Genomic DNA, 14,538 nt, shown 5'->3' with positions numbered 1-14,538 from the left:
TGGAATTCTGGGTTCTCTAATGTGATGGAAGTGGGGCAGGACTCCCGGGAGTAGGCTGAGGGGGCTGGCTCGCACATAATGAATTGTAGTGCTAAACTGAAATGTAATCACTCGCACGTTGCAGGTACAGTAGCCATTAATATAGGCAAGAACAACCATCACCATAACCGATGCAAACAGCCCTAGTTCTTTGAAATCATATGGACCTCTGCAGGTCATGTTCTAATGGGATTCTCATGAAACAATGCTTAATAAGATAATTTATACTTGCTATTGCTTAAATCCCCACCAGGGAATGCTAATATGCCTGTGGGGATGGGACTCCACCTCAGTTGTTTTATAACAATCCAGCAACATAGCAGTAGACTGTGAATGGTGTATCCACACTGGATATACAAACATGCCTGGGGTATCATTTGCCCAGATGCAGAAAGCGATGTAGCAGACATTATTGGAACAGCAACCTAACAAAAATGGGCTGAAAACCACTTGTGTTCAAGAGATGAAAATACAAATTCTGGGATACTGGGAAAACTGATGGAAACTGACATTTATATGTAATATCCTAGAAAACAGACAATACGGGAGCTAAAACAAGCGTTTCACTCAAAATTAGCCAGAAGCATTACAGAAGAAAACTGCTACCAACACATAAAAAATTAATCTCAGAATTTTGGCTGAAACTATAATTACAAGATTTTTATTTCATGTGGTGGGAGCAAAACCTTGGTTTGCTTGGTTTATATATGTAACAAATAAATTATTAGCAAAAAAATTAATTCTTAGCATTACAAAGTCAACAGCAGTTGAAGACAATGTTCAATTATGCTGTCAATATTTATATCCTAGTCCATTATATCAGTGCAATATATCAGTGACAGTATCACAGAAAAAGTAAACTACTATCTGGATGTTCTTCAATCTGAAAATTAATCTGACAAATACAGACAGAATGGAGCAGAAAACACATTTCATAAAGACAATGAAGACCACAAAAATCATGGACTATCTGACAGGGTCCAGAAATGCTTCATTTATTTATGACAACATGTTTTACATTCAAACCAAAATAAAAAATATTTATATATTTTTATATATATGCTAGTAAGCAGGATACAGATTTAAAACACATAAAATCACAAAAACTAAATTCTGTGTACCAAATATTTACATGGCGTGCTTTGAATACTATACAGTGTGTTTTCATTGTGGTTTTAATTTTTGTATGCTTTTTCTCTTAAATTAGGAAGAAAGACAAAATAAACATCTTATAAGCACGGACGCAGAGGACTCAAGTGAAAAGGGGGTGTGGACTGGACGAGGTGCCTTAAGACAACTCTGCCAGGTAAGACACTGCACCTCAAAGCTCATTCCAACTGACAGCACGAGGGGATACTCCAGGAAAGACTAAGCTTCTGTGGCTTGTGTTACAAGCATAGTCATTGCTACTACAGCTGAAAATGGACAAAAATATACCAAAAAGCATGTCAGCAAGTTAATACTCAACCATACCAAGTTCTATTAATAAACAAAGAAAACAGGCCAAACATTTTGGAGAAAAACTGAAAAAACCCAGCGAAGGATCAACGGCACTACTGAACACGTTTTTTTTTCCCCCCCGCTGTCTGACCAGACAAAACAGTAGCAGTTTTGTTGATTGACATTTTAAGGTGTTACAGTTTGGTTGCACTGGTACCCTCAGTTTTATTTGAGCCACTGTACAAAAGAGACGCACACCTGTGTGGATCCCTGCCCCCTTCCCAAGTAATAAAATGCAATCATACGCCATTGATTTATTCATTAGTCAAACATTGCTCATTTCTGATTAACAATGACTATACATATCACCAGTGTTAATAAAAAAAGAAACACCACAATCATTGGTAACTACATTCTTCCCTTAGAGCCATTCACAATATTAATTTGTCAGGCTACATACAGTCACCACTTTTAGAATAATCCTTGTTACACCTCAGTTTAAAAAACGTAAAGGATTTTCCTTGGGTAAATGGTTAAATACCTAAAGTGGATTGTTTTGGCATCTCAGTGGATATACAAATACTGAAAAGGCAAAAAAGAGGCACATTAAATGTCTTCCTAAACATTTCATGATTGCCATGCACCAAGTAAATGAAACAAAAGAACCATTTCCTTTGTTGACAAGTGGTATTTAAACTCCCAGGAATTTTAAGAGCACATCAATTGTATGCATAAATGTTATTTAATAGGCTTCACTTCAGTGTAACATTGGCTGCTCTGGTTCTTCTCAAAGAAGTAAACTGTAATATTGTGTGACATAATATGGCGACAGCTATATCAAAGAACCTCAAATTGTAATGGAACAAGTCAGATGGATATAAAAATTCAAGAATCAAAAATACATGAAAAATTACCCCATAATTAGCCCCCATATTTCTTTACAATGGGAAGAATTTTGAGGAGGAATAGCAGAACGCTCAAACTAGTACCAAATCTTGGGTTAGTTTCATTGTGCCGTTTTCACAGTATGACCACTTAGAAACATGACCAGGAAGGTTTCACCAGGACAGGAGTCAATGCGAAAGCCACAACAGATTTTGTCAGGTTTGCTCATGCAAATTGGCAGTTTTCGTGAAGAAAACGTTATCTAAATGTTGGATATCATACTTGTAGAAAACATTTACTTCCAAATGTGTCAAATCTTCATTATGTATCATGCCACTTACATATGTCAATGTGAAAGCATTATTGGCCTTCACAGATCTCCATATGTCGTTCCCATAGTTCCCCTGTGATCTTTGTTTGAACAAACACAAAAAAGACCTAAATGTAAGCATTGCCAGGAACTTATCTGCAATAAACACACCACTTTTTTCATTTACCCTGACAAAATACCCAACTAATTTCCTCCATACACACTTCAGTTTGAAAGAAAAGTGGTATAAATATAATAAATATATCAAAAATGGAAAGCAACAGACTTCACTCCCATCTCAGCACAGACAGCAATATTTCACGTACATTTTGGCATCTGGTCTCCGCACTGCTCAGGGGAAATGGAGCTAGAATATCACCAAAACCACCAGTATCACTTTAACATCCTCAATGGAATAGCAAAAAGCAAAGGATTAAAAGGCAAAGTGTTAGATTAAGAGCGGGAAGAGCAGTGTCCAGGGCAAGAGGAACAAAATCCAAGAAAGACTTCCACTCCACGAGCTCAGATAAACTGCCCATGCCTCATACCTGCACGTCATTCATTTCAGTCACTTCAACATTTCCTTTAAGTGATATATATATATACATAATTAGAATTTTTGTAATATAAATATATGCATGACTGTGAAATGATGGCCTGGGCTGGTGCAAGGGGGCCAGTACAGTAGGTCAGAAGAGTGGAAAGAGGAGGGCTGGAGAAGTGTGCCGATCTGGAGGGTCTCAGATCTTCTTGGAATCTTTCGCTTCAAACAACTTCATGCGCTCCTGCACGGTCAAACCCTCCTTCAGGCTCTGAGACAGGAATGAGGAGACAAACAGAGAGAAGAGAAAAGCGGTTGCCGAAAAGACTTCAGGAGCGGAAAAAAAAACCCAGAACAAATCAGGCACTGTTCAGAGGCTGCAGCTAGTCTGCCAGGTCCCCTATTTCAGCGTTTCCTTACGCCATCTGGGGGGAAAACGTTGTTATTGTGGGGAATCTACTCAATCTGGGAGTGAACGAATGGAGAGAGGGGCACTACTACCAATCCTCAGACTTCATAAATGTGACCAAAATGAGCACAGGGTTTTCCAGAGACGTTAAACGCCTCTCGTTCGTAGGCTTTGAACAGAACCTGGAAGTGCAAACGGCTGTGGAAGTGCAGAGCCGAGTCATTCGAGGTGCCAGCGTGGGAATGCGCAGCCAATAAAGCGCGGGGGCGGGAATGTCCCTGTAACGGATACGCCTCTCCAGCTTCCATTCTGAGGCCCCCGAGAGTCTGCGGGGTAAGGTATCTGCCTTCTAGGCACAGCATCTGTATCGGATCCCAGAGGAACGCGGGATGCCGCGTTCCTTTCCGATTCTGAACATCACTAAAGCAAACGTTTCACCACGGCAGGGCTCTGCACTTCCTCAGCCTCGTTTCAGATGATGACCACCCAAAGTGAAGCCCCTTTTTCCCTATAAGAGGGCGGGAAAGGTCAGCTTCTGCCATTCAAATAACCCCCCCACTGGAGTCAAGAAACCCACTCCACAAAAGTGTAGATAGAGAACTTAGAGAAGCTGAAACACACAGACATTTGCAGAACACCTCAATAAAAGGTTAAGAGCAAGCACTGAAACCAGCCCAGATCTACAAAAAGATCTATAGAACCTCCCAGATGCAGTAGTCCTTTAAAACGATTGATCTCTACATTCTGAGAGATATGCACAATCATTTAACAAAACTTATACAATGGTAAGGTCAGACATTTTTGAAAACCTGGGCTTCTGTTAAAAAGGCACTCTGAAATAAAAAAAAGGTGGTTGGTGCACTTTGAACGGAGAACCAGGTGGAGGTGGTTAGTTTTGCATGCTGTAAGAAATGAAGTTATTCACGCTTGTTTAAAAACACCTCCATGAGTCCCTAATTATTGAACATACTGTAACATACTGTAACTTAACTCAAAAGCCACAGAGGACATTTCCACATTTATCCTTTTATGAGAACCAATAAAATAACATGGATTTATTTATTCTTTTATGAAAACCACTAAAATAACATGGATACATTTACCTGTAAGCGCTCAACAGAAAACAAGTTCATTCTGTAAAAACATCAACTTTCCAAGTGAAATAAACATCACTTTTCAGGTGATGGGTGTGTTACAGAGAACAAATCTCGGAGTGACGCTTGAGTGATGGAGTAGCACACTCAAACCATGCTATGATGCAATGACAAACGGCAGTAGAACATGGCAGACACAACATCACAACCCCCCAATACTGTAAGGCAGTAATTATGGATCTCTCATTAGATCATTGACAGGATACACCTGATTTTAAGGTGACTCCCCTTTATCCAGTGTTACTTATTGCAAAAGTGATAATAAAAAGCTTGATATTGATATGGGATAATTGTGCATGCTTCATGTGGTTTCATATTGCTTTCCATTGACTACTGAAGTCCAGGCAAACATCTGATTAAAAAGGAAAAATAGAAGTAAAGGTGGCTTGGACCCATTTTCGCCAATTTCACCAATGAACATGCAAAACAACACTCTGATCCTTACTAGTGCTCTCTTTAATTTGGAGTAATAAATGCACACTTAAATAATAGGAGCAAAAGTCTATTCTATTTTTTAGTTAGCAGCCAGACAGAGCGGTTTGTGTCCCTCCACACATACAGAAAGCACACACAGATATCTGTGAAAGCCTTAATAATAATAATAATAATAATAATAATAATAATAATAATAATAATAATAAAATTATATGTCTGTTTAAACCGTGGATGCCTCCAAAAGCACCCCTCTCATTTATTGCTGAAGTAATTGAGCAGAGGATCTTTGCCATCAATATAATTATACTGATACTTGAAGGAGGGACATGTTGAACCAATGACGGTGCTTTAAACAGACCAGAGATTAACTCTGACTCAGGGGCTCAGGGCAAGGTCCCAGCGCTGAGCTGTCCTATGAACTGACCCCAGGTGCAAGGAGGGGGGGTGGGGGTGGGGGGAACGTGTGAGGATGGGCAAAACATGCAACGTGGGACATGCTCCATGACGCACCGTACCTACATCACAGAGAGACTCGCTCCCCTCAGGGGAGAAGTCAGCTGTCCCATGAGACCTGTTCAATGACAGACTGTCGGAGCAAGAGACAGAGGACACGCTTAGAACGCACACGCACGAACACGCAGACACGCGGCACGATGCAGACAGGCACACGTGAGGACAGGGCGGAGCTGGGTGGGTGCAGTTTCGCCCAGATTGCGTTATATAGTGCCAGGCAGCCCACTGCGGATCAGCTTGGGACTTGAGCTTGTGCAGACCTGAGAGATGTGTGGATATGGTGCCCTCCCTTTAGAGAGCATTCATCAACAGCGCTCGGTTATTACACAGGCCAGAAAGGTACATGTCTAAGCACAATCCAACATCTAACCTCAGAGGAACTTACTCATTTGGATTTTAGTCTCTTTGAAGGTCTCCAAAGAGACAGAATTGCCTAACATTTTTCAAATAATGGCATATGAGTTATTGAGCAGTGCTTTACAATAATGCATTTTCTCTTGCAACACATTTTCTACATTTAGTTGATCATGGATGCAGCACTGAGTCAGGCTGAGTCAGGCTTATTTGCTGTGGACTGAATTTTTCTTCATTAGCAAGGTCTATCTCCCAAGAGGAAGGAGTGGAATTCCAGGGCCCACAGCTACATCCTAGGACCGCTCACCTTCGATCGCACACCTCTGATCTGCCTGGACAAAGACGACCGCTCTTTCTTTAGAAAATCAGGATTGCTTTTCGATTTCATGATATCTGCAAAGAGCAGAAGAAAAATAACTAAATAACACTTTTTACGACAGGAACAGAATAGAACAGCAGACGACAACCATAAAAAAACAGAATTCTTTATGTGTGGCCATACTATCCACACCATGTTAGGCTGAATGATGTGAGCTCAACATTGGGTGTGTGGCGAGTGGGAGACAGAACAGCACTGGACAGTCATGAATTTGGATGTGAGAGGGGGGCAGTGTGTATGGGTGAGAGGGGGGGGGGCAGTGTGTGTAGGTGAGAGGGGACAGTGTGTGTGTGAGAGGGGGACAGTGAGTGTCTGCATGGTGTCTGGGGGCTCACCGTATCCCTGGACAGCGGTGCTGCTGTTAGAGCTCCTCTCCCCCAGGGCCTCTGTGGCCACCATCAGCTGCTCCTTCAGCTTAGTGATGTCACAGTCGGCCTTGGCCTTCACAATGCTCAGCTCTGTGTAGATGTCCTTGTATTTGTCTGTAGCGTACTTCTTGTCCTGTCCAGACATAACGGGCACACTTTACTACAGTGATCTTTCCTACACTGAACAAAGGAAGTTACTTTGTGGTTTGAAATGCAAGATAATCTCTCTGTAGGGAAGTCTTCCTGACACAAAGAATATTTATGGGGTAATTTGATGACCTTCAGTGAGTATGGGGAAGTGGTTCTTCCATACCCGCAGTGCAGACTGGAGTTCATCTTTCAGAGAGTGGATCTCCTGTTTCAGATACTGGATTTCTGATTCCTTGACCCGCAATAAGACCTACAGTAAGAGAAATTAGCAAATGCCAAAAAAAAAAAAAAGATAATTTGTGAATTCAAAAAAGGTCCAGTTCAATTACTATAAAATTTTGGCAACTATGGAACCAATACATCAATATTCTATAGCACTGAAATTTAACTATTTATACGTAATGCTGCTAATAAGTTACAGTACACTGCATACACTGAATGGCTTTGAGAACATGAGACAGTGTGTGTGTTGGAGAGAGTGCTTTTGTATAGATATACATGTAACAGTATCTGTTCAATATCTTTTCATGCGTGTTCTGAGGCCAGGTGCCAGTACCTCCAGTTCGTACAGGTCCTTGCCCTGTGTAAGGGGTGACCCTGCCACCTCCCCACTGAAACAGGAGCGCATACGCGTGATCTCCACTGTCAGGCGGTTGTTCAGTTCCTGAGGGGGAGACCCAGAAATCACCAACTGGCCTACATAACACTCTTCTCCATCTCCGAAGGAAAAAACCCTCAGTCATGCAGCAGTAATGCCAGTCAGTGAGAGAGAGCCCGGGCTGACCTGGTTGTGGGCATTAAGCTCCTGGTTCTCCCGCTGGCACTGCCTCAAAGCCTGCCTCTCAGCCTCCAGCGCCTGGGCCAGGTGCGCGTTCTCCAGGCACTTCTGGGAGTACTGCTCCGACAGCACCTCCAGCTCGCGGTGGATGGACTGGAGCTCCTCCCTGGGGCACAGCGTTCAACCACCATCAGTGACCTGCTGAAGGACCTGCTCTTGTTCCACCTCCTACAGAAAGAGCCCCCGGCTCCATGCTGCGGTCACACTCACTCGTATTGCCTGTGCAGCTCCTCGATGTCGGAGCTCATGCCGCTCAGCTGGGAGCGCTGGGTCTTCTCCAGCTCCTCCCGGTGGGCGTTCTTCATGGCTTCAATAGCTGCAGGACAACAGGAGGTCGAACAGCCACATCAATCAGCGCTTCACCCGGCAAACATGACTGCCACCTCCGATGAAGTGGTGACAGGGCAGTGACTGGCCAGCTAAGCTTTACAGTTCACGCCCAGCAGGGGCTTAGGAAGCGTTACCAGCAATGGTAGCAGCTGTCTCCTCGGCCAGTAGTCTCTCGCGCTCCTCCAGCAGTTTGGACACCTCCCTCTGGTGCTGCCGCTGGATGTCCTCGATCACCTTCTGGTGGGTCTCCTCCATGGCAGCAAAGCCCCGCTCACAGGTGGCCTGGAAGGGGAAGACAGGGTTGCAGGCAAATTAAACAGCGACTGATTGCCGTTGCTGTGCTTGGACCGAGTCAAGTTCAACAAACCATTTAAGGTAAGTCTGTGATCTAATTCTGTATTATGCTGTACCTGAAGTATGATAACACAGTCGTTAAGATAAGAAGTACATGCACAATCAAGAAAGATTTCTCTGTGCAACAAGAAACATGCTCAAAAAAAAAGGAACAGAATGGACCACCAGCCAGTATTATATTAAAAGTGGTCCAGAATAATTTAAGGGGTTGTCCCAGTTACTCAATAAAAGAAATTAACCTCTCACATGTGACTCATTCTGTCAGCTACCCAACTGTCAACAGCAAATGATGTACGATTAACAAGATAAAAACTATGCTTTTAAATTATGCCAAGAACATGATCTCATTATTTTTGATTTTATCATTTAAAAATGCTTTCATCCCAGCTGTGACATCTGCATGTCTCATAATTATACTTTACCCCTGGGCCAGTCTCCATGGTGCATCTTGAGCACAAAGCTGAATCACACTGTAAAAAATCATGCAAGCACTAGCTACTATGGGCGAAGCAGGGTTAGTCACAATGCCTGGGTTATTAAAAGAAGGGCGAAAAGGAAAAAGTAGAGGGGCATGCACCAACAGAACACATCCGAACAATAAGCCCGCTTTTATGGAAAATAAACATCATTTTCCAATGACAGAAATTGACTGTCTCGGTATTCATCAAAAAAACCAATGAACAAGTGTAAAGTTTGCCCACTGAAAGCATTTACCATGCTTAATGAATGCTTAATGATGTTTATTTTCCATGGGAAACTACTGTTTTGTTAAGCCACCTGCAGCTGCTGTTGCTCAATGAAAAAAAACATAGGAAAAAACCATTTTGAAATATTTATACACAGCAAGGGAAAATGCTGCATTACATAATTATAAAAATACTAAAGGCCAGAGGGCTTACGATATTAACTGAATAAACTGAGCACATGCTGGGTAAGGGACGGTATTTAATATTTCCAACAGCAGCACAGCTTGGCTTTTCAAATCCTAGTGCAAGGGAAATGATGACAATGGTACTAAGCATCAATGTGACAGAATACCTCTACAGAAACTTCTACCATTCACTAAGTGGATGTCCAGCATCTCATACTACAGTAAAACATTCTAATTGTAGTGACACATGAAAGCAAAGATGTGCAAATGTGGGGAGGATGGTGCTTGTGGTGAAGAACACAAGGGGGTGAAGGCGCAGCATGAAAATCCATGGGCTGCCATTACAAGTCCTGCCTATATGGACTAGAAGCTGCAATGGTCAGTTTACTGCTCATTTAAATGTGAGTAATCTCGCTAAGAATAGTGGGATTCACACACAATACATTTATTTAGCATGGTCATATTTTGGAATTGCTCAGCCTTTTATTCCAAGACCTCATTCAAGTCCTCTACAATAAAAGTACATTACGTTTCAATGGCTTTCAACAAAGCCAGTGGGTTACTTGAGAAAGGGACTGACCACTGCGCCACAAAATCCAAGGTAAGGCTCTACTTTATCACTGAACACAAGACACCTAAAAAATAAGAAATAAGAGAAACCTTCAAGCTCTCAAAGTCTTTCTGGTATTTCTCCTTCAGGCTGGACACATCTCCCCCAAGGTGTTTGTTCTCTAGCTCATCCTTCATAGTGTTCATCTGTGTCTCCAGTTCCTGGATCCTCTCCCTCAGCACCACCATGGAGCCCCACTCGGCCCCAGCTGGCTCCTCCTCCATGGGCAGCGCCTGGTCTGTGGGCGATACTGCCTCCTCTGAGAGGAAAGATTCACTGGGGTGCCTAGCCTTGACCCGCTCCAGCGTGTCCTGCATGGAGCGGATGGTCAGCATGTAGTGGTCGTGAAGGCGCTGCATTTCCTCCTCGTGAATCCGCTGCAGCTCCTGGATCTTTCCCTGGAACCTGTCCTCCAGCTTCTGCACATGCTCTTCATGCCGATCCTCCATCCGCTCGATGTCCATGAGGATAATGTCTAGCTTGTGCTGGCTGTCCGCGGTCTTCTCCATCAGTGCCAGCTCGGTGGTGGCCCCCCTCTGTTCGGCCTGGCTTAGCTCCAGCTCATACCTGGCCTTCAGTTCCTCCATCTCTGCCTGAAAGCGCTCCTCCAGCTGCACCATCCGCTCCTGCTGCTGGGAGAGCTCAGCAATGCGGATGGACACCTCTCCCTTCAGAGCCTCATTTTCATCCTGGAGACAGGACACAGTCTGGGTGAAGCTATGCCGCTCATCCAGCATGGAGGCCTCGTACCGCTCACGAATGGCGCCCACATTCTGGGCGTGCTCCTGGCACAGGACATTCATGCTTTGGCATGCCTCCTTGCACTTTTTCAGGTCTCTCTCATGGTCAACTCTCAGCTTGCAGGCTATATAGGCAATCTGGGCCTGGATCATTGCTTCTCGCATGCACAGAGAGGTGCTGGTTATTTCACTGCCATTTTCGTAACTTGGGTTTGCTTGGGAAATTTTGAGTAGTGTGCTATGAAGACTGCCACTTCCTGCATTGCAGGCCCCCTCAACCTCCTGAGAGAGACGCTGGAGGACCTCAGCCTGCATCCTTAACTCAGTGATTAGTCTCTCGCGCCCCACATGCGTTGACTCAACAGATTCAATGCTACAGGAAGGTACACTTCCCTGAAGATGCCTACTGACTATCTCCTCCGCTAAGTCATGGGCCTCCTCCATCCTGACCTGTTCTACATAGGGGGCGAGCTCTGGAGGACTTATATCAGATAAAGTCGTCCCCTGACTGAAGCCAAACTCACTGCTGACCTCTTGAATGACTCTGTCAAAACCTGGCTTCTTTGAGGATTTCACAATCTCTTTCAATGCAAGTTCTCTGTGTTCCAGGTTTCTGTGGGCCTCCAATAAATCTCCTTTGAGTTTCTGGAGCTTTTCCTCATAAAAGTGCTTAAGATTCTGAACAGCAAATGCCAGTTCAGCTTTGATACAGGCATTACTGAAAAAAGGGATGTCCATCTCCCCAACAATATTGCCCTCTACTGAATCTATATCCCCCTGCTTTTCACTCTCCCTTACTTTATACTGTGCCTCAAGCTTCTCTACCTCTGCCCAAAATTCACTTTCTACCATCAGCTTCCTCGTTAAGACATCTGCATAAACAATGGCTACATAGCATTCATCAGTCTGTTTTAGTTTCTCTGCCTCTTCATGGATTTCACTAAGGCCGTGCAAAAGGTCTAAGCTTGGATTTTGAATTGAGAATGCCATCTTATTTAAAATGAGTGCCTCAAAGGCTAATGTTTTGGCAAAAAGTTTTACTTTCTCCTCATCTGAAACCTTGTTTTCCTTTATTTCTTGGTTCGGACTACCATGCATCTCATGCGGTTGTTCTTCCAAAGTGCTCGTACCCTGTCTTATAAATACAGTGGCATTGAACAACTCTGTCTCTATCTCTGACAATGTATTTAGCTGTGTTTCCGTGCCATCCTCTTTGTGACTCCTCAAGATGGACTGAACCTTCTCCTTACTCGACTCTACACAAGCCAGGGCCCTCTCATATTTGGCATTAACTGCCCTGATGCTGCAGTCCATTTCCTGTGAAAAATGGCACCTATTGTCCATCTCCTGCTGGAGCTGTGCAGTGAGCTGGTCTACTTTAGACAGGCTCTCGTTGAGCTGGTCCCGGAGCACAGCCTCTGTCTCAGCCCACTGACCACGCTGCTCCCTAAGGCACTCCAGCTGCTGCCGTTGCTGCTCCTCCAGTTTTTGAGTGATGTCTCTGAGCTTCTCTTCTGTGGTGCACAGTTTGGTTTCTAGAGCATGGATGATGGAGATGAACTTCTCTGGATCACTGCTGGCGGAGGTTATGTACTGATATGGTGTGTCAGAGGAGCCACTCTCCTCAGAGAGGGAGCGGTCTTGGCTGATATCGGAGGCGGTGCCGCTAGCCCATAACTTCTCCGCCCCTTCCAATGGAACATATTTTTGGCAATGTATGCTTGAGAACCGTATCCTCTGCTGCTTCACAAGCGACCCTCCGCCATCAGCGCTGGTGCTCAGTTTTGGCCTGACCTCATCGGTAGAGTCCGACCCTTCCACTGCTGTCAGTGAGGACCCTTCAGCTCTGCTAATGCACTGCAAAACATCACAGTCCTCCTGCAATTTGCAGTGCTCCATATGGAGATCAGAGTAGCCAAGCTGCAGCTCATTGAGGTGTTGCTCCAGTTCATTGATACGATCCTCTGCCACAACTAATTTAGCTTGCAAGTCCCTCTCTGTACTACACGGTTCCATATACCCCTGACCCATCTTGCAGATCAGCTCCTCTTTTGCCTGCAACTTAAGCTCAGTCTCTTCCAGGCTGCTTCCCAATGCAGCCATCTTGATCATTGCCTCATTGAGGTCTTGCTCCTTCCGTTCCACTAGCCTTTCGTACATCTCCTTAGCTGCACGGATCTCCTCTTCTTTCTCCTGTAGAACTCTGCCTATCCTCTGGAACTCCTCGGACACCTTCTCATAAGAGGTCTCTAGGCTGTAGTAGTCGGTTTCCTCGGTCTTGAGCTGGGTCTGGAGCTTAGTCACCTCGTTGTCTGCTTCAGAAATCTGGTTGAGCAGTTCCTGACAGCGGCAGGTCAGCTGGCTCTTCTCTTCCTGAAGCTGGTGGACAGATTCTCTGAGTTTCTCAATGGCATCTGCCTTGATAGCCAGTTGCTGCTCCATCTGGTGCACTACCTCCCGGCTCACCAACCCAGTGGTGCGCTTCTCTCTGAGAAGTGCCTCAACCTGCTGCTCTGCTTCCTGTAGCCGCTCTTCCATTTCCTGCCCTTTCCCCTCTGCCTCTGCCAGGCGCTTCAATAGACTCTGCCTCTCTTTCTCCTGACTCTCCTGTAGGACATACAGGTTCTTCTGCAGGCGCTCCTCCTTCAGAGCCTGGGCCTCCTCTGTGGCTATCAGCCTGCCAGTGACTTCTGTTAGTCTCTCCTGGAGCTTTTGCACCTCCTTCAGGTGATCTCGTTGCAGGGCCTGCTGCCGCTCCAGGTCCCTCAGGGCCTGGCTCTTTTCCAGGAGGTGGGCCTCCACATCCTTAAGCCGGTCCTCACTGTCCTTGAGCTGGGCACGAAGGGCCTGTTCGTCCTGCTCCCACTCTTCCTTGCGGTCCCGGAAGCGCTCCTGCTCCAGTTTCAGCTCGCTGCGCATCTTGGCCACCGCCTGCTCGCTAATGAGGATCTCGGCCATCGCGTTGTTCAGTTTGGTCTGTAGGGCCTGGATCTCTGACTCGTGGTGCCGTATCACATCCTTGGCCTCGCTGTAGTTCCTCTTCAGGGCCTGCACCTGCTGGTTGGTGAGTTCCTGCTTGCGCCGCTGGGCTTCCAGCTCATTCTGAAGGTCCTGGTTGAGTTTATGCAGCCGCTGCCATGTGCCCGAAGGCGGTGATGAAGAGGGAGATTCGCGCTTTAAGAAATTGATTGAACATTTTGGTTAGTCACATCACCGTATTCCCCACAGGACACTGAGTGCCACATCTCTGGGGCTGGTCACAAAACCGGGAGAAATTTTGAAAGTTTATTTTTATAATCAAGTTTCTCCAATGCTTTCCACTGTGCTTTTTCTGGGTGTGGACTGACATACATTAAAATGTAAATGCCAAAAAAGGAACAAATCGTACAAAAAAAATTAAAAGTTCATTTAAAAAAGTGATTGCTAATAAAGTATTAATTTCATAACATCCATTGTACACATTAAAGAGTTATGTAACAGTTTTCAAAATTCTTCCCATATAAAAACATTCTTTTATCCCCATCACATACTTCCCCTTTAAGCATCTTGAGACCTGCAATCTAATATTTATTGATTCAGTTCTCTATAGGTGCCTCCTCTGCAACTTGTTGGGCCTTCGAGAGTCTAAGGACCCACAGACAATGAGCTTCCTTTACAAGATGCATCAAGTTTAATTAAAAAAAAAAATGTGTTGTGGTTGGAAGACTATAATTAAAGCTACTGTTCACAGTGACATTATAATACACTTTTGTCATGGAGTGCAATGTGGAAATCTGAGGCCAAAAACAATATGGGTGGTCGCCAGACAGCCAAAAAAA

General features: G+C 44.6%; 1 protein-coding gene across 5 annotated transcripts in view; it reads right to left on the bottom strand.

Moving 5' to 3' along the window:
• Positions 1–1,013: 1,013 nt before the first annotated feature.
• Positions 1,014–14,538, bottom strand: part of si:ch73-103b11.2 (COP1-interactive protein 1) — a 103,730-nt gene continuing 90,205 nt past the window's right edge. For 3 of the 5 annotated variants that reach the window (XM_035401359.1, XM_035401368.1, XM_035401389.1), the window contains 9 exons: positions 10,031–13,894; positions 8,280–8,427; positions 8,026–8,131; positions 7,762–7,921; positions 7,534–7,641; positions 7,141–7,227; positions 6,795–6,960; positions 6,388–6,473; positions 1,014–3,486 (listed from right to left, as the gene is read on the bottom strand). In XM_035401359.1, coding sequence (XP_035257250.1) covers positions 3,415–3,486; positions 6,388–6,473; positions 6,795–6,960; positions 7,141–7,227; positions 7,534–7,641; positions 7,762–7,921; positions 8,026–8,131; positions 8,280–8,427; positions 10,031–13,894 — 4,797 coding nt within the window. In that variant the 3' untranslated portion in view covers positions 1,014–3,414. Of the gene's footprint in view, positions 3,487–5,728; positions 5,800–6,387; positions 6,474–6,794; positions 6,961–7,140; positions 7,228–7,533; positions 7,642–7,761; positions 7,922–8,025; positions 8,132–8,279; positions 8,428–10,030; positions 13,895–14,538 lie in introns of all 5 variants that reach the window. The other 2 variants (XM_035401381.1, XM_035401374.1) reach the window with 2 other exon arrangements.

Source organism: Anguilla anguilla, chromosome 2, assembly GCF_013347855.1.
Source record: "Anguilla anguilla isolate fAngAng1 chromosome 2, fAngAng1.pri, whole genome shotgun sequence".
Lineage (NCBI taxonomy): Eukaryota > Metazoa > Chordata > Actinopteri > Anguilliformes > Anguillidae > Anguilla > Anguilla anguilla.
This window is presented reverse-complemented; position numbering and strand designations above follow the sequence as displayed.